The 19,717-nt window shown below is 43.0% G+C and overlaps 1 protein-coding gene across 1 annotated transcript in view; it reads right to left on the reverse strand.

Annotated features, from left to right (window-relative positions):
• Positions 1-19,717, reverse strand: part of UTP20 (UTP20 small subunit processome component) — a 64,963-nt gene that overhangs the window by 11,139 nt on the left and 34,107 nt on the right. Inside the window, exons 30-51 of the mRNA XM_037387404.1 lie at positions 18,623-18,849; positions 17,548-17,692; positions 17,036-17,123; positions 15,547-15,690; positions 14,885-14,935; positions 14,641-14,793; positions 13,472-13,627; positions 12,942-13,082; positions 11,903-12,040; positions 9,919-10,058; positions 9,361-9,440; positions 8,223-8,512; positions 7,592-7,731; positions 6,966-7,122; positions 6,057-6,155; positions 5,268-5,435; positions 4,416-4,582; positions 3,406-3,547; positions 3,035-3,151; positions 2,029-2,199; positions 1,125-1,253; positions 493-603 (exon numbers count right to left, since the gene is read on the reverse strand). Coding sequence (XP_037243301.1) covers positions 493-603; positions 1,125-1,253; positions 2,029-2,199; positions 3,035-3,151; positions 3,406-3,547; positions 4,416-4,582; positions 5,268-5,435; positions 6,057-6,155; positions 6,966-7,122; positions 7,592-7,731; positions 8,223-8,512; positions 9,361-9,440; positions 9,919-10,058; positions 11,903-12,040; positions 12,942-13,082; positions 13,472-13,627; positions 14,641-14,793; positions 14,885-14,935; positions 15,547-15,690; positions 17,036-17,123; positions 17,548-17,692; positions 18,623-18,849 — 3,154 coding nt within the window. The remainder of the gene's footprint in view (positions 1-492; positions 604-1,124; positions 1,254-2,028; positions 2,200-3,034; positions 3,152-3,405; positions 3,548-4,415; positions 4,583-5,267; positions 5,436-6,056; positions 6,156-6,965; positions 7,123-7,591; positions 7,732-8,222; positions 8,513-9,360; positions 9,441-9,918; positions 10,059-11,902; positions 12,041-12,941; positions 13,083-13,471; positions 13,628-14,640; positions 14,794-14,884; positions 14,936-15,546; positions 15,691-17,035; positions 17,124-17,547; positions 17,693-18,622; positions 18,850-19,717) is intronic.

A 19,717-nucleotide genomic window follows, 5' to 3' on the forward strand; every position in this document is an offset into this window, starting at 1 on the left:
CTGTTACAGAGAGATTCTGCATCCTCAAAATTCATCCTGTAACTATGGCAATGCACAGCTCCTGCTGCATCTGTATCCCAATGCTTGAAGAGAAGCAACCAATTCTGCCTTTTGGTTGCTTTTAGCTTGGAAAGAATGAGGAAGAGTGGGAAGGAATCATGGATTTATGGCAAATTCTCTTCCGCTGGGATTCAGAAAAGGGCAAGGCTCTTCGTTACATGGGCCTAAGAGACTCCAAAGGAGGGACTATGTCACTGCTGATGAGCAACTCTCTGAAGGTATGCCATGGCAAGCAGTCTGTGATTCTGCTATCACAAGAACTGAAGTCAGCCAGATAACAAGGGGAACAAGGATTAATAAGCACGGGAATTGGGGTTAGGGGTTCAGCAGGGCTAAGGCACATGTCTGTGAGCTGGGATGCCCACACTAAGCCTTCTAGCTCATTAGACACCTGTAAGTGAATTAAGACAAGAGATTTTCAATTTTACCAACCTGCCTGCACTGGACTCGCACCGGCTCACTCTGACCTGTGATGGCCAGCTGGGCAACCTTCTGCAGCACTTCATCAATTTCAGGGACAATCAGCTTCCTGGATAAAATGGCCTAAAAATGTTCAAAGCACAGCTGGAGTCATGTCATTTTGCTCAGGCAGTGTGAGATGCAGTACCATAACCTGCGACTACACTGGTCTCAGGTGGTACATTAACACTGACTTTTTCAGATCTTCAAACGTAGCCAGAGCAACTTTAAAAACACAGGGGTGGTGGGAAAGGGGGTATGGGCAAAAAAGGGGTAGAAGGATTGCTTACAAATCCGCATTTGTTTTGTTTGAATGCCACAGAATACCTGATCTAATGATTAGGGATGTCAATTCTTCAGCAAAAACATCCTCAGATTCAAATACATCCTCATATATATGTGTATAAAACAGCTTCCCAAACAAGAGTGACTACAAGTCAAACAGGAAAGCTTTGCTGCTTCCCCCCACCCCCTAGGTAGCAGGGAGCCTTAACAGCATTCTGTGGCCTGATCCTGACGTGAGATTGTTCAGTCTTTCATCATAAGGCAGAATCACTGTCATTCCAGTGGCTCACAGAACCCATAGGCCTGCTGCACAGAAATACCTTGAGAAGACCAAAGGCAGTGGCTTGGCGTGATGAATCATAAATGTCTTCTTCAGCAAAGCCAAGCAACACTTGAAGCTGTTTGCTTGTTATCTGACTCTTCACGTTCTTCACAAGTATTGTTACACACTACAAAATCAAATTGCACATTGTCAATATACATGCAGTGCCATAAAATATAAGCCCACACTAAAGCCTGACTGTTTATACCACTTAGGTTTAGAAAGACAAACTGCTGCTCTGAAACATGCAGCTGACACTGTTCTCATCACATTTTGCTTTCAGCTGGCAATTTTGAGAGCAAATACACAAATTCAGACTAGTCCTCGAAACGACTGGGGATGCTCAGCCATGAACCATGATGCAGGAACACAGCCAAGAAGAGGGGAAATTCCTCTGGCACTGCCATTCAGCATGAATTACTTTAACTTTCCCTTTTGATCATGAAGCTGTAATTAATCCAGCAATGCATTTACAAGACTTCTACAGGAAGACACTGCACACCTTAAGTGTAGTTATTACTACTATTAATTTCCTTCTTCCCTTGCCTCACATCGGCTGCCAGGGTTTACTCCAATGAATCATGTTAAAAGCAAGCTGTTCAAGAACAAAACCGACACCTCTCAAAAGACAGGGGGGTAACAAGATAATATTATACAGAAGAAAGAAGGCAAACATGCTTCTGTAAAGAAAATCAGATACAAGTTGTGTATTTTTTTGGCGGTAACCTTCTTTAAGTTTGCACTTGGGAAAGATCAGCAAGGCTACATTTCTCTCGCTACCTTGTGATCTCCAGACTACCTCTCCAGGGACAGCTGCAGGAGGTATCTGCAGTTGCAGGAGTCTCAGTCTACAAAGTTAATCCTGAAGAGAGAGGGGAAGAGCAGAGATGGGTCTGACTTACTTTGAAACAGCTCACGACCAGATGGAAATTCTGGCCTTTGGCTACTCCTGTCTTGGCAAATTCTTTCAGCAAGAGGAAAAGCTGCCTGATCAGTGCCTCCAGATTAGTACTGACAGAAGGCAAAGGGAACTTTAAAATCCATACCAAGGACTGCAGTGCACCAGTTATCACCTGTAAGAAAGATCCAAAGGACAGCACATGGGTACAATGACGCTGACAGAACACTTTTCTTACTGTTACAGACATGGTCAGGCTATCTGCAACTGTGGTAAAAGGCAATGAACTAACAAAAATAAAAAATTCTTTCAAACCATTCATATGTAATACAAAGGGTTTCTCAGTTCTAAAAACACTCTCTGCCAGTCCCTAATCCTCTGACTTTGATTTTACTAGGTAAAGACACTAAAACAGTGATGATTCAGCAGATGGCAGGAATTCTTCCTAAAGCAGAGGCGCTTTCAAGGCACAGAAGTTGTTCTACCAAAACCCCAGGTCACCTGAAAGCCATGATCCACCTATCTGACAGCATATGAGACGTGCCTTCCATTCCTGGGAAACTCAAGGTTTAAAAGATTCCTTCCTAGGCTCACTCAAACCCAAAGCAGCCCAAAAAGGAGGCTGCCTATGGTGCTGAGAATAAAGACATTGGAGTTAAATCAAAAGAAACCACAGTCATGACAACACTGCTCCCAGCAGCCACAGGACCTCATGAACCTCTTCATAGATAGCCCATGAAGTTGCCAAAGTCCTTGTATGAACATGCTCTACGAACACTAATCCATCCTTGAATCTACAGCATTAGGGGCAGAGCATTCAGTCTTCCATCAGCCACCATCCCTCCACCCCCTTAGGATAACATAACCTCAATCAACTTTATCTGCACACCTATGCAATGAGGTTTGAAAACTCTCTCTTCTCTTGCAGATCAAGTGAGGGATGACATTTGTGGGCAGGACCCTTCCTAGTAGTACAAAGAGAATAGACAGACTCCAGCTCAGAACTGTACCTTGACATCCATAGATTTCAAGCAGTCTATAAGCAGCTGAACAAAAGGGTCTAACATTTCCAAAACATGCTCCTCTGAAGAATTTACTTTGGATCTCTTCAGGCTCATGTGTAGCAACTGGCATAGAAAACACAGGATATTAATTTCAAATTCAGGCTGGGACTGAAATAACTTAAGTAAGGTCCCACATTGTTTTAGGTTATAGTAGAATTTATGCCATATCCCATTCAAATATCTGCAAAAGGCCGAGAGGCACTGGAGTTACCACACACAAAATAAAGTTAAGGTAGTGGCTGTGTTAACACCATATTATCCAGAATGCTCTTAACAAGAATTCTGACTACAAAGCTTTGTATTGAGTAGATCCTTACCCGAAGTCCTGAATCAACCAAGATATACATATTAGTCCTGCTGCTGACACGTGCTTTCTGCCCTCCTCTTGTGGGAGTGGGTTGGAGCAGCAGGCAGCTCTCTGGTTGCAGCCGAGGATCTGGAGGAGGGGCAACTGTTTTTCTGAAAAGCAATGTATGGCAAAGGAGAATATTCAGAGTTTAACCCTTTCCACAACGAGCTTGCTGTGGGGAATGAATAGAGCTGTACTGTGCTCGGCTGCTTCCCGCACAGCAAGCAAAAGCAGGTCACAGCCTGAACAAAATGAAATAAAATGAACTTGAGAGCAGCATGACAGATGGGACTCTCAGACTTGAGAGCAAAGAAGATAACAAATGCATACGGATTTGCATAACATCCCCACTTTTTTCTTCTCAGTGGACAGACCAACCTTTCGAGTTCCTTCAAGCAAATCTATGTCCCATCACTGCCCACTGCAATCCATTTTTTGACACTTGCTTATAAAAACTGCTCCAAGAAGTCTGCAAACAGCTGTCAGATCCTAGAGCCGCGTAACAGGAAATGCAAGACACCCAGACCAAGCTCTGAGCAGCGACACCACCAGATAGAGAGGAAATCTGATGGCTCTCCCTGGCTTCTGCAAGAGCACCAAAGCCATAAAGTGACTGCCCAGTTTCTCTTATTCCTGACCTCATGAAAATGCCCAGGACCCCAAACACCTCTGCTTAGTAGTTTGCAGCTCACTTCTAAACACTGCCCCTTGTCCCTTCATCCAAACACTCAAATGCATATACCAGCTTACCAAACGGGGAAAAAGCCTGGCCGAAGGCCCTAAGCACTTGCAAAAGCAGACTCTCCGAGTTCAGCAAGTGTTCTGACTGCCCATAAAATTCAGTTACATTGAAAACAAAAGGCAAATGAAAGCAAGGAAACTCTCATACATTTGATTGGTTGGCTTTGAGAGCTGCCATTTCTGCAAGCAAACCTCCCAACCACTAACAGACTGTCTGGGTAACATCCTGGAACTCACTTGGCCTTCTCAGTGAGCAGAGGCAAGTTTTCACAGATGAGACCATGACTGAGGAGGAGGAGGGATTCTGCGTTCATGTCGGAATTGAAGATCAGTCCCGCCATGATGTGACGCAGTGCCTCATGCACTTTCCGGACTATCTTCAAGCTCATGGTGCTCTCCAGAATCTGCAAAGGCAATCAGGACAGTCAGCAGGGCAACATGAGGGCAACGATCCGCTATTTGCATTCAGAAATCATGGGAAAAGCCAGAGCAATTCCTCACTTGTCACATACTGCTGCAGGTTCCCAGCTCTCTCCATGAACAGTGTCCCATCGCCTCAGCTCTGCCCCAACATCCCTCCCTTTCTCTCCAGTCTCTTCCCCTATCACCACACCAGGACACTCCAGAGCTCATGAGTAAACCAGGGCTCCACTTCTGTGTGAGCTTTAACTCTAGTCCAAAACCTGCATCTCTGAAAAGGCAATTATTGCACATGGATGGACCCTGAATACATTTTGGTGACATCTCTTTCATGCAGAAGACACCAAACCACACAGAGCAGCCTTGCAGGACTTTGGAGCTCCAAAGAAAACAAGAGTTGGCAGAGAGAGATGGCATAAAGAACTCATAGGGGGATTTTTCTAGCAGGGGTTGAAAGCTTCCCAGAATGCCCCTCCCTGCCCTGGATACCAATAGTAAAGTATTATTTTACGAGCCAGATGCATGCTGCTTTCCGAAAGGAAAATGGGAAGCCAAAGCAGGATTATATAGATAATTTCACAGTAGCTACCTGAAGGCTCTAGTTTCTTTTAGACCATACAGAATTGAGAGTGCTCAGAGTTAAGACAGACTCTGGCTGACTTTTCTTACCTCTTTCAGTGGCAGAATAAGTTTTGTCACCTGGCTCTTCCCTATGAACTTTCCAAGAATTTCATAGGAATCGTAACTCTTGTTCTTGCGTGCTTCCATGACCTTGGAGACTATTCCCTTTACCTCCTTCTCTTCAGCTATATTCCCAAACAACTCTTGATTGAAAATCTTAGGAAATCAGGCAAGAGAAATGAATGAGAGGAGCAGAAAAGCAAAGCCAGGTTCGTCCAGTAGTAGCAAAACAACATTATTTTTCCACACACAGAGAAAAAACCAGTTCTCCAGGTTTCCCACAAATCACGTCTCCCTTTCCTTTGCCAGCATAAAACACTCCAGTTTGAGCATACCAGGTGAGAATGCTGTTTTTACACCCCTCTGTGGTGTTGTGATACAAGGAGTAGTCACTGCAGTCAGACCAAGACATCCAAACAAATATACCCCATCTGGGGTGGCTAGCTGAGCTCCCGGGCTCCATGGACCACATTGACTAGATGTCTGTCGACTTGCTCAGCCATTTTTTAGAGTACAGGGAAACACAGTTAGGTATTTTAATCTTGAACCCATTCCCTGTCAGGATGCAGGGCTCAGAATACAGCCCCAGAGACACTTGGCTACTCTACAAGGGGTCTGCTGATGCCTCAGTAGAAAATGGTCTCCTTCCTTTGCAGTACACACAATCAGCCCTGTTTGCCACCAAGTCCAACACAAATCTACAGAAAGCCTTCTCCTCCCAGCACCTTCCCCAGATGCTTCACAATGCTCTTTCCTTCAATCTCAAATAGCTTTTACCTCAATCAGGATATCTAAGCAGGGGTCCAAATCACCAGCTCTGAGCCTGGTACTAAGGCCCTTCAGTAACAGGTTCACAGTGAAAGTCAGCACATGGAGCTAGAGAAAAAGAGAACAGATCATGTTTCCAAACCCCTGCATAGACCTATTTGATAATACTGGATGGGGAGACTCCCATTGCAGAGACATCACAACACACACTGCACTTGATCTCTCATTATAGGGGAGGAAAGAAAAAAAAAAAGAAAAAAAACCAATCACTGGAAGGATGACAATCCATGTACTGGCAGCAGGAAGAAGACCTCCTGTCCCTCCACATACTGGCAAGAGAACTGGCATCTCCTCTTTCCCCTAGTGCTCTTACTGATATTTTTAGGCAGCGTTAATTGGTGCTTTCACTGTTACAGCAGCCAGAAGCTCACACTATGCCACTGTGGTAATTCACATAGAAAATTATTCTTATCTCCGCAAGGTGAGTTAATAGTCAGAGCCTTGGCTGTGGATCTAGGAAGTAAGACTTCAATTAGCATCACCACATCTGTGGTCTGTGCAAGTCTCTGTGGCAACTCACCTCAGATGATGCTTGGCCCTAATGACCTTACTGGAAAGATTTCCATTAATCTCACTGGAACCAGAAATGCATCCTTGACCTCCACACCTCAACTCTTCACTGGGAAAATGGAGATCCTCTCTTCTTCCCTGCTTCGACTCCACCTTCTTTGGGTACAGACTCTCATTTGACACTTGGCATAACAAAGACTGATGCAGGCAGTAGCAACAGTATTTAGTTGTATCAAGCTATTCTATCAGTGTAAAACAATTTCAGCAACACCTTCCCTTTGAATTCTCCTCCTAACACAAAAAACCCAAAACCTACAGAGAGCAGAAGAGGAAGAATTTCATCATTACCTGGTACCCGTGGACAAGAGTGGACTGCAGCTCTTTTAAGATGTATAGAAAGTACTGTACTCCCAACACTTCCATGATTTTAGTAAGGGTGTTACGGGCAATGTCCCGGATTTCCTGAAATCTGTTCCTCAGAAATGTGCAGACTTTCAGCAGGATACTAGAAACAGAGATAAGACAGCTTAGTTCACCCCCAAACAGAGCAGAACCAATTACTGCTAGCTAAGGAGGCTGCTTTTCAAGGCTGTTTCACAACCAGAGCTATACTCAAAACCAGCCTCACAGAAAGGCTTTAAAGTCATACATATACCTACTGTCCTTCAAGACGTTTTACTGATTGTCCTTTATTCCTGTACATTATTCTTTCCCCACTCTGCCACCCCTACCTCTGCACCTTGTTTCACAGCTCTGCTCTTATCTAAGGATTTACGAAGTTCCTTTCAAACTTAGCTTTACAGAAGTCAAATGCTGACAGAGGGGAATATCGCTAGGAAAATCAGCTTCCAAAAGAAATATTTAGGGATGCCCTTCTTGGATTTAGCCTGGTACATTAACCACATCTTGAGAAAGGTGCTTGCACTCATTTTCAGCACAATGAACAGCATTTAAGGAGCTCCGACAGTATTTACCTTGGCAGGTTGGCTTCCATCACTTCTTGGGGAAGACACTGCATCATCCTGACCATGGCAAAAGCTAATGGAACACGCACTACCTCATCATCATTCACAACATTGGACTTCACGAGCTTGTGTTCCTCATCCCTCTTAACCTTTTTAAGAGAGCAAGACACAACGCACATTTAATATACATAAACAAATCCTGCTTTTTCTCAATGAACCTTAGAAGAGGCCAACAAGGCAAGCTGCTATCCTCTGCTGACTACAGGAAAAACCCAGAAAGCTAAAGGACAGGTGAGATGAAACCCTGCGTTTTCAATACAGAAGCTAAGTTGGGTGCTAGCAAGTGGCCGAGAACTTTTCAACAGGCTGCACAAAGTGAATTGTTTCACTTGTGTGATTCCAGCCAGTTCTCTGCAGGGAAGGAAAGACACCACACCCAGACTGACCAGAGGGTCTGTCAGTAATCCCCATGACACAACAAAGGGGATGAAGCCTCTTTTGTGCTTTCAGGTAATCTTTCTCCAGTTGTGTCTATTTTTTTTTTTAATGTGCTGCATTTACACTGGCTCTGAAGTAGCACCTCAACTTTTATAGTGGCAGCACAGGCCTGTATAAAACCCTTCCAATGCCAACTCCTCACCTTTGCAACAATACACCTGTGCAATTTAGGCAAGATGTTGACTGTAACTGTATCTTGAATGTGCTTGATCAGACACTCCAGCTCCTCTTTATTTTGGGGTAAAAAAGACACAGGTTTGGTCACTTGCTTAGCATCTTCAGGTGTCTCAGCTGCTTGCTCAGGTTCTGCCAGCTCCTCAGGGAGATTCTTCTCTTTCCTTTCCTCAGTCACCTCCTCTTCTCCTTCACTCTGCTCCAGCTCCATGCCTTCTTCATTCTCCACCACTGGCTCAAGTTCCATGGCAGCAGCTTCTGTCAGGTAATTGCCAAAAGCACAGGTAAATATAGAAGGCCACAAAACCTGTGCCCTTAAAATAGACTCTTGTGATGGCTTTGTTCTGGACAAAGCTCCTACCTATCATCAGCAACAGCAAAAATCAGTAAGCATCGGAGTTGTTTTACTGGGTAGAGAAGCTCTGGCATGCTGGTTTCTCATAATCGCCCCTCAGGGCTAAGCTTAAAGCAAAGACTGGGTTATTCTTTGGCTAAACTCCATAGACGGCTTAGCAAAGGTCAATGTGCTTGAACCTTAGAGAACTGACATTTGCCAACATTTGAAAATTTCACAAGGCAAGAGGTACTGACAAGCACAGTTCTGAGATACCCTCCTCCTTCCTCAGAATATCCCAAAAGCCACAACATAGGTAACCACAATGGTGAAAAAGCCAAAGATATCACTTCTTCCCATGAGATGCCAAGGAACCAAGGTGAAGACATACAGCACCCTTTTCAGGCTGCAGACAACCATGAGAGCTGCCAACATCAAGGACAAACCACTCAGATGTCTCAGCAGCCACATGGGTGGATGCAGACCTTGGAGAACCTCCCAGATTTGCATAAACCCATCCCTGTCTGTTTTGGCTTATGGAGGCCTGGGATGGAGAGGTAATGTAGAGATGGTTCCCCCCACCTCTCCTCACTTTGTCAACACAAAGGACAGTCTGCATTGCTCCTGGGGAGACAAATGAAAACTAGCTTCCAGTGTGCATGTTTTAAAAAGCTGGGAGTAGCTGAGCTCAAGAGTAAACCACAAAATTTTGATTAGCTGCACTCTGAGCAGTCAGAGGTAGTGTTTCTACAATCAGGAGCACAAAGCTCACCTTGGCTGTCAATGGTCAGAAGCTGCTTTTCAAGCGTTTCATGGTCAAAATGAAAGGCTTCCAGCACTGTCTCTAACAAGCTGTGGGAAGAAAGCATGAAGATCAGCCCTTTGCACAAAAAGGGGAGGCTGCATAGACCAACACAACAGAATATCTTAAAAGCACTTTTTGGAAAACTTCAGACTCAGTAACACCTCAGCATAAGGTTTATCCTGAAATAACAACTGGTTGCTTTTCATTCTGTGACCTAGCTCACTATGAAACCTCCAGTGGTACTGGAGCAATAGAAGTGTCCCAGGAGCAGGGACAGTTTGAAAGAAGCAGAAGCTGCTAATGCTGGCATGCACTCAGTGAGACACAGTGTGAGAATGTAATGACTTGTTAATCCTCCTAGTTGCAGGCTGCAATGCCATGCTCACTTTAACTTGTAAGCCCACCTCAAAGTCGGCAATCCCTCATCCCAAGGAAGAAGCTAAAATCCACGTGACACTCAAGACACTGAATTTTGCCTCAGCAGTCTTTGCAGAGATATAAAGCACCATCACTCACAGTACCTACCTGACTCCAAGCTTCGGACTGATCTGTCCTGTTTGCAGGACATGGATGAAATGCTTTAAGTAGTACAAGTATGCTGACCATGAGAGATGTCGGCAGACAGCTCCAATAATTTCAACTGAGGCCGTTACCATATTTTCATGCTGCTCAAAAGACAGAAATTCAGTTGCTGTGAGCATTCATTATGAACATGTGTCTACACCATACTTTACTCAAAACAACAAAAGCCAGAAGTAATGTCTGTCTAGTGGGAATCCTTTGTATTCAGCTTAGATCTCCTCCCAGTCACCAGGTAAAACATAAAAATAAAAAAAATCACAGCTCAACAAGCAGATGTCCAGACCCACTTCCTCCAAATATTTCTGCACATACTTTATTTTTCTCATGTAACTAAATCTATGGGTTCATTTGCGTTAAGAACTAAAAACCAGTCAAGGTATCTAACCACAGACACACGGCACATTGCTGGGCTATGCTGATCAACTAGATATACACGTTGTTAACCCATTTCTGATGTGAAATAAGATGTGTTTGTTTCTTCACCCAGGTTTCAATCCATGCATTTTACCTCATGGGTCAAAGAGCGACTGCATTCACTCTACTGATGGGCACAGTCTGTATGGCTGCAGGTGCTGGGTCCTGTGCTTAAGGTCTAACTGTTTCAGCCTCAGAAGAATTATTTCTGACAGTAAGCAAATTAGAAGTTTGCTTGGTCTGACATAAGCATCTCTGCTGTTCTCCTGATAGGGCGCAGGGAACTACAGAACTGTGGAACCTTGCTTTTCCATGTCACAAGTAGAAAGTCTATCCACACTGACATATGTCCTGGTTTCAGCTGGAATAGAGTTAGATTTCCTCTTAGCAGCTGGTGCAGTGCCATGTTTTGGATTTGGGGTGAGAACAGCGCCGATAGTACACTGATCTTTTTGGTTGTTGCTGGGTGATGTTCATACTAAGTCAAGGACTTTTCGGTTTCTTGGGCCCTGCCAGTGAGAGGGCTGGAGAGGCACAGGGAAACTGGGAGGGGACACAGCCAGGACAGACGACCTGAACTAGCCAAAGAGGTATTCCACACCATATGATGTCAGGCTGAGTACATAAACTGGGGGAAGAAGGAGGAAGGGGGCCACGTCCAGCATTATGGCGTTTGTCTTCCCGAGTAACCACTGTGTGTGCTGGAGCCCTGCTTCCCTGGGGATGGCCGAACACCTGCCTGCCCATGGGAAGTGCTGAATGAATTCCTTGTTTTGCTTTGCTTGCATGTGCAGCTTTTGCTTTACTTATTAAATTGTTCTTATCTCAGCTCCCAAGTTTTACATTCTTTTCCAATTCTCCTCCCCATCCCTCTGGGTGAGGGGGAGCGAGCAAGTGGCTGCATGGGGTTTGGTTGCCAGCCAGGGTTAAACCACAACATAGCAAGTAATTTCACTGCGTATGTTTTCAATAAAATGTATGGAAAGTGACTAATAAAATGTCACCCTTCAAACTTAAATTACAAAGCTGCTAATGATGTCAGAGGTTTTCAGCTGTTTCCTGCAGTTCCCCTATAACTCCAAAGAAAACAGTATTTATTCCCACCTCAATTACCAGGCACAACCTATGTTCCCCACCACACACATTCTGCTGATGGACAGTAACTCATCTCACAACTGAACAGGAATAGGGCAGTTTGGAGGCAGAAGGGGAAAAGAATAATCAACTGATTACAAAAAATGCAAACAAACATAACCCCAAGTAAAAAAAACAAACAAAAAAATCCCAACCACCAAACAGTTGTTTGGTTAAAAGTTCCACCTCCAAGAAATAGGACAGGTTTAGCAGATATGATTGATCCCAGACTGCATCCGCACCTTCCAAACACTCCTTCTGCCACCAAAAGCAGCACAGCACTCTCGTCCACAAACCTATCAGCCTTTGAGGTGGTTAGTCTTAAGGAGAATGGTATATGAGAAAGGGTCAAATGAACGCATTCAATTTAAAAGCCTACCTTAAGCATTTTTTCATTAAAAATGGCAGTAGTAGCAAAAGGCATGACGTAGTTCTGCAGGGATTTAGAAGACAGCTCAAGCTTTTTTTCAGTGAGCTGCTTAGCTAGTTTCCTCAGAGCTCGTGCCCTCCTGTGGATCTGAGCCAAACATGAGAGACAGTGAATGAGGTGGTGCTTGAGTCACAGCTAACAAGAGGGAGCACATACATTCAGCAGTTCTGAAAATGCCTCTGTTTTAAGTAATGACATAAACATATTATGGTCACTTCCAAGGACAGGCCATGTCCTTTTCCTTCAGTCTCTGGGCTTTCACTAGCCTTTTGCCTCAATAAATATTCCAACTCAATGGCATATTTCACTGAGAATTCACAATCATATGACTATGCCATCTTCAGGTATAAGACAAGGGAGGCAACCGATACCAGATGAGAAGGCCTGATAAAATGACAAAGAAAAAATTTACACTCTCTATATAACTACATATTTAGCAAAGGCATTCTCTGATTGCACCTCTGGAAGTAGGAGAAACGTTTTATTGTCATACCACAAGAGAAAACCAGACACCAAGCTTTATGCAACATTTCTATTACAAAGGTCTGTGAACGAAAAGGGGCTGCAGAGCTTCCAAATGGAAAGGCAGGGAACAGGTCTTTTTGGTTTTTTTCTAGCCTGTTCCCTGCTGCTATGTCATTGTTGCTGACTATGGGCTGGGTCAGACAGGTTTTAATGTGGAGTTGCCTGCTCAAGACCATGAACAACCACTTAAAATGAAAGTAATTCTTTTAGCTAAATAAAGAAAAGGTAAAAAGCAGTACTGCGAAATCATAAACCCAAGAAATTTCTAGAGAAATATGACTTTGGTTCACAATCACCCATGTGATGATGCCCACATCCCTTTTATTTAACAGCATCTCACGACACAGGTTCAATTTCTCTGTAAAGATGTCGCATAGATGCTTCAGAAGACATTACCCCACAGTAAAATACTTTTGCTCTGGCAGGGGGAGAGAGGCACTAGGGAATGCCTATTGCCTTTTACCTGCATGTGTTTCATATTCTCAAAGAAGTCCATGTCAGGATCATGGCGGTTGGTCAACTGGACCAAATCCCGGAACTCAGGATTTGCTGGGAACGTTTGAATGAGGCAGGAAAGCAATGATGTGTAGTCCTGCTGGATGCTCTGCAAACAGCAAGCAGTGAACATTTGGAAAGGTTGCTACACACTCCTCAGAACAGCACTGCTGTCATGTACAAGTGTTTCAGGCCAACGAGTCCTATACTTTGGTAACAGCAAATACACCTATATTTTGGACTGTATATAAATTAAAGTCTCCCCTCCAAAGAATGAGCTACAACTAAGAAAAGCTGAACAATGGCAAAGAAACACAAGACAGCTGAGTTCTATAACTTTTTAGATTTTTTAAGATTTCAAATGAAGGGTGAGCTCACAGAGGGTACCTGCACTTCTTATCTGAGCAAGGGACTTCAAGAACTCATCCATAAAATGTCTTATATACTCTGGTGTCCTGGAGACAGCTGGAGATGTGTAATCAGATAGCACCGTCTTACCTCAGTCTTACTCTTCAGCCCCCTTCTCACAGACTCCAGGAGAGTGTGCTGGATTAGCTCTTTGTACTCATTTTCTGTGTGGTCGATTTCTGCCAGTCGTTGGATAAAGCTGGTCAAACAAAGGCTCGCGTTGTCACTGAGAGCCATATCCCCTAGCTAAATGGATGAAAAAACAGTACCACATGAGTCTGGAGATGTACATGAGTCTGGATATGACACCTTTTTCACCCCAAAAGACCAGACTGAACAGTACCACCTAACTACAAGACAGACACTGAGGTGCTAGAGCACACTGAAAGAAGAGAAAGCTGGTGAAGGGACTAGAGAACCAGTCCTATCAGGAGCAGGTGAAGGAACTGGGGCTGTTTAGCCTGGAGAAAAGGCAGCTCAGGGGAGACCTTATCGCTCTCTAGAACTACCTGAAAGGAGGTTGTGAGTTGGGTGTTGGTCTCTTTTCCCAAGTAACAAGTGATAGGATAAAAGAAAATGGCCTGAAGTTGCATCAGGGGAGGTTTAGAGCGCATATTAGGAAAAATTTCTTCACTGAAAGGGTTATTAAGCACTGGAACAGGCTGCCCAGGGAAGTGGTTGAGTCAGCATCCCTGGGGATATTTGGAAGATTCGTGCAGACATGGCACTTAGGGACGCAGTTTAGGGGTGGACTTGGCAGCGTTAGGTTAATGGCTGCAACTCATCTGAAAGGTCTTTTTCAACCTAGATGACTCTATCATAACAAACCCCACTAATTCTTGAGATCATTCCTGCAGAAGTTCCAGTCCTGAATTAATGCCCACCCTTCCAATTAGGAAAAATCTGTCTCGATTTACCGGAAGGCCCAAACAACCAGAACACACTGCAACAAAAAGAAAAACAGACTTTCAGGACTATAAAATACCTTTCATACAGTACAAATTCACTGACCAGTTCCAGGGCTCACTGACAGAAAGGTGCACTGCACTTGGGTGAGCCTTCTTGCTGCACTGTATTTACCCTTCTGGGTACACAGATGAAAAGGTAAGCAGACAAAACTTAAAAACAGGTGTTTGTAGGAAGACTCAAATATGCTCTTTGAACATTTCACAGTGTCAAAGAATAGCCAATGGAAACAATTTGACAGATTCATCATGGACACATGGTACACAAAGCAAAAGAAGGAACATTCAGCCAACCTGGATGGTATAAAAGCAGTTGTGCATAACAGGGATGAGGAAGTCAATATCCACGGCTTTCATTTCCTTGATGCGGGCTGTGATTGACTGAAATGCTGACAGACGTACATCAAAGTCGATATCATCAAGATGTCGTTGATCAAAGGCATTCAGCTAAGAGAGAGCAACAAGTTCTTCATGAAAAAGGTCACAAACTTGACAATACAATGTTAGGGGGAAAACTGAGCAAAGAAACCGCACATACCTTAACAACGTCGGTAATATACTTCAATTCACTGTCCAAATCAGATAAAGTCTAAAAAGAAACGTAAAAGAAAATAGTTTACCTGTTACAGTTGCTAAAAATTTGGACAACTCATGACTTTACCACTTGAGACAAAAAATAAAGAAAACAGCAGCATCGATTTTTCTATGTTAGAAGCTGAATAAGAGCCATTCTTCTGTAAGCTGGAAGATGTCCTTTAAGTTCCTAAGTTTCTAAATACCTACATTAAGTGTTCCCTGGGTTTTCCTGCTGAAAAAATTATGTAAGTCACTTCAAGGAAGTAACAAACGGCCTGACTACTGTAAATCTGTGAGGGAAGAATACAAATAAAAATAATCTTCAGGACACTGAAAATCATTCTTACTTCATAAAGATACAGGGTTCATTACGGATGAAGTGTGCTTTATTTGGCTTTTCCAACACAAAAGAATCCTGGTGATGCTCCCATCAACCAGGCTGTAAGCCAGAATTTTTACAAAACTTTGTGCAGCTCATTAATTTCTATCATATACAATTTTGTTACTTTCACTTAATGGATTATGTAGATTGGAAAGGTTTTTAAGCTTATGTACAACAAAGACAAATATTGCTATTTATTTTGATCAAGAACAGTACAAGAATGACACATAAAAACGCAATACCTGAAATACCAAGCACAACTTATGTCGAGACAGTTTGTTCTGAATGACAGAAAAAAGCTTTGCCAGTGGTTTGAGAAAGCTTGTAGGGTTTGCACAATGCTTCAGCAAGTTCTGCACTGTCTCCAGAATATCAATCTCTGTACCCTGAAAGAGACAGATAACTAACTGTCAATAAACACTGAAACATCACAAGATTATTTCATTTCCTTGGCAAATATTTCAAGACACAGAGTGAACTTAGCCACTTTGCTATATTTTATTCAGATCACAGATACTGAATGAGAACAAAGAATTAGGAGGACACACTCAATGCAACACCAAATCTCTCAGAAGCAGTTGCAACCTTTCAATTAGACACAAGCATTGTGTTAGAGTGCCACCATGATAAAGACCTCTTTTTTGTGTCTTTCCTCAAATGACTCAAAGGTCAAGAGAACTAAGAGCTTTAAAAAGTAAACTTTCTTTAAGCTGTGAAATGAACATTAACAGCACCATATGCTTGCATGACCTCTCTGAACAGAAATGATTCACATATTTATAAACCAAGAATCCTCTGTGAACAATTAAATGACCACTTCCAAAGCAGAAGCTACAGGTTGCTGCCTAGCAGTTCTTTCTACAAACCTAAAATCTCTCATTGAGCAACACTGTGTCTTTTAAGAAAAAGATGACCCAAGCCTTGACCCAAGGATTCAGGCAATCAAGCTCAATAATCAGTAGTTGGGGACAACGAGGACTATATTTCTGAAAACAAGGTATGGCAGCAAGGGAGACTCAGACAAAATAGTCTACTGATATCTTCAGCGCTTGATATATTTAACAGTTTACAAAAACCTAAGCCATGGAGACCTCTGCTTCAACTGCAGCCCATATGCTTTGCATGCCTAAGGAATTTAGGATTTTAGGGATGTTTCAGTTCTGAGATACATTTCTGTACCCACAGGTGGATTCCTTAAGAGTCAAAGAAGAACAGGTGGAAGCGGGAGATATGGGAGCATGTTGACAGTACTGTGTAACATTTGCCTTTCATCCTGCAATAGACCTATGTGGCACTGCCCACTGCACAGCATATACTACATACTCAACCATATGTATTTATATCGCTGTCCAGATGCTGTGCCTTTGGATTTGGCATGCATAAAATTCACAGTGAAGAAAAGCACTTATTTCAAACACCGCAAGGAATTTGGTGGATTGTCTACAGTGGCAAAGGAGGTAAATACTAAATAAAAACTTCTGCAGACCTTCCCCAAGAAAACGGGGAACAGAGTCAGCCTGGACACTGGCATCCCTTCATGGTATCCAGTGATTCATACGCATTAACACATAATGGCACAGAGTTCTGAGCAGACTACAAACACATGAAGTCTTGATTTTAGGCTAGTCATAAGAAATGGCATGTAATCAATAGGACTTTTAACATAAACAAATATACTTTATTAAAAGAAAAACATACGTTTAATAGCAGGGGTAAGTAATTTCTACCTACCTGCTCCATGTTACTCTGATAAAGGAAGGGGAGGAGAAGGCTCACAAGCACTGAATTCTGACTCTTTTCTTGTATAAATTTGCTGATCCTGCACAATGAGACAAGATAATTTACTACTTTATATCAATCCAGTCAAAAGTATAGAGCAAAGAATGACTCAGCACTAGTGCTTTGTCAGCCCATCCAGACTAATGGAGTGTACCAACTAAAATCATGGTATCAGCTCAAGTATTCAGTTCCACATGACTGCAGGCATTTCTGTACCTTTTCGTACCCCCAAGAGGCACTGGTTTGATTACCAGCAACAGAAACAACCAGAATCAATTTCTGAAAACTGTTCACTTCAGTCACCAGCAACCTGCAAGGTCAATGACAGACCCAGGTGTTTTCAACTGTTCTAAATTTAAACTCTTTGAGACAATGTTTTTTAATTTGGAACCTATTACAAAAAGCCTCTTTTTTCCTTCCTCCTTCCAATATTTAACTGTTTTGAGCTCCTAAGAACCACTTACTTGGAAAGTATACTCAGCTCTTTGCTGACTTGAGCTCTGTACTTCTTCTTTTTCACCTTCTCCACATTCAACATTGTTTTGCTGAAGTACTGAAGTATGGCAGGAACATGAGGCAGAACCAAGCGGCAACCCAGGCTGAGGGTCTCTGTAAGGGATACAACAGTTAGCAACACCAAAGTCTGTGCTACAAGCAACAGAAGGGAGATCCAATGGGAAAATACAGACAAAGGTTTCATCAGAGGAAAAAAAAGTAACAGGAGCTATGAATATGAAAGGCAGCCCAGCACTTGCTGAGACCAAGTCAAACACATCTGAGCTGGGACCAAAGAAAGCACACACGGAGAATAAAATCCTCACAAATTTCAGTAACAGCCCTGGTAAGTATGGGCTTATCAAAAGGTACCAATGGTGTTCCTCCAAGGTAGCAACCATTGCCCACAGTGGCTGGAGCATTTATAGATGTAGTTTTCTCTATTCTACCACTGACCTCTTGTCCAAATCCAAGCTGCCATAACAAAGGCACAGCGATAAGTGCTCTCCCTTCTACTACCTTTGAGTGTTACAGGTGAAAGATGGCTTCACAGCATCAAACACAGGGTGCTTCCTGTCTACTACCACTCAAAGGTAAAAGGAATCGATGGAAGGTCTTTCTTGTCAGGGACCACACTCTAAACATCAAAGTGATACACAACCACATGCATATGGGGAGTGGGTCTTTATATAAAACTTGATGTCAGGCTCAAAGTGAAGTTAGCAATGCAGTTCTTGAGGTTATATCAGTCAAAGCTTCACAGACAAAGCAGATCGACAACACAACCATTTTCCTTCTTCATATGGAATTTCTCCATACTCAAGACCCTGACACTTAAATGTGGCTCTCACCTGTCATTAGAAAAGCACGTCTTTACAGTTCTTGAGCATGTCAAGACAAATTTGTACACTGATGTTTCCAACTCCACTGGGAGGTCTCCTTCCCCCATATTTTCAGCCAGCACAAAGACAACCTCATCACAGTAATCTAACACCTCCTTCCAAAGCACCCAGCAGGTCTCTCATGACCCTTATGCAGGCATACCTTCTGTCACATCTCTAGTGACCATGACAACACAGTCAGTCACACTCAAACTGGAAACCTGCTCCGTGGGTTCAAAATCTGGGCTGTTGAGAAGGCTATCAGCTATGTCCATCACAAGACTGGATGTGGCCTCAGACAGATTCTTGGCTGACAGCACAGCAAACACATTTGACAGTATATCGCACTCTGGGTGATCTGGCTGCTGCTTGGCCAGCAAGGGGAAGTACCTGGAAGATTATAGAAACAGCTGGCTGAAAATTGTATATTCAGAACTTTATAATTCCTTTCTGCAAAAAGTCACATAAAACGATTGTTTTCTACTTCAAACAAGGAAAAAGCACAGCAAATCACAGAACGACAGCGTCATGAAAAACAATGAATGGCAGTTGAGAGGTCACCGAGTTCCTTTCCTTGCTTCAAGACAGCATCATCTAAACCTAATTTCTACATAGATGCTTGTCCAAGTCTCCTGTTAGTCTGCTCTTGAACTACTGATCCAATACCATTTTTTACAGAAGTTTGTATACAAAGTTCTTCACACCTACAAATTACGTCTTAAAAAAGATACTGGATACTTTAGCAAAGGAAAAGCAGCGAGTCTGTGGAAGAGGCAAAAAGGACAGCTGAGCTGGAACTTTTCAGTGTGTCTGTATCAAAAAATGCTCTCTTACAACTTTCAGTATCAGAATCTCAGTCACAGATTCTGTGCTGAACCTGCCCATGTTCTTTTCATGAAACAGAAAGAAACAGGGCACTGAAAAACATGAATGAAACGATATATTGTAAAACTGACTTCCCACCTCCCAAGACAAAGTCATCAGTGGTCACGACAGAGACATACTCTAAAAGGTCAGCCCACCTCCTCACCAGTCAGCTGGGTTTGGGCTACATATGTGCTTAGTTGTTAATATATGGGAAAAGCAGCCCACTAAAATGACAGCAACTGCATAAACTGGAAGGCTTCTGAACTGCTATAAAAAGAATAGCAGTCTAATGGAAAAAAGAAAAAATGGGTTTTGACACAATTATTTATAACCTGTTACTGTGCTCTTTTTTCCTTGATTTTTTGGTACTCAGAAATACTTCTGCTTCTTT

This window comes from Falco rusticolus, chromosome 5 (genome assembly GCF_015220075.1).
Source record: "Falco rusticolus isolate bFalRus1 chromosome 5, bFalRus1.pri, whole genome shotgun sequence".
NCBI lineage: Eukaryota > Metazoa > Chordata > Aves > Falconiformes > Falconidae > Falco > Falco rusticolus.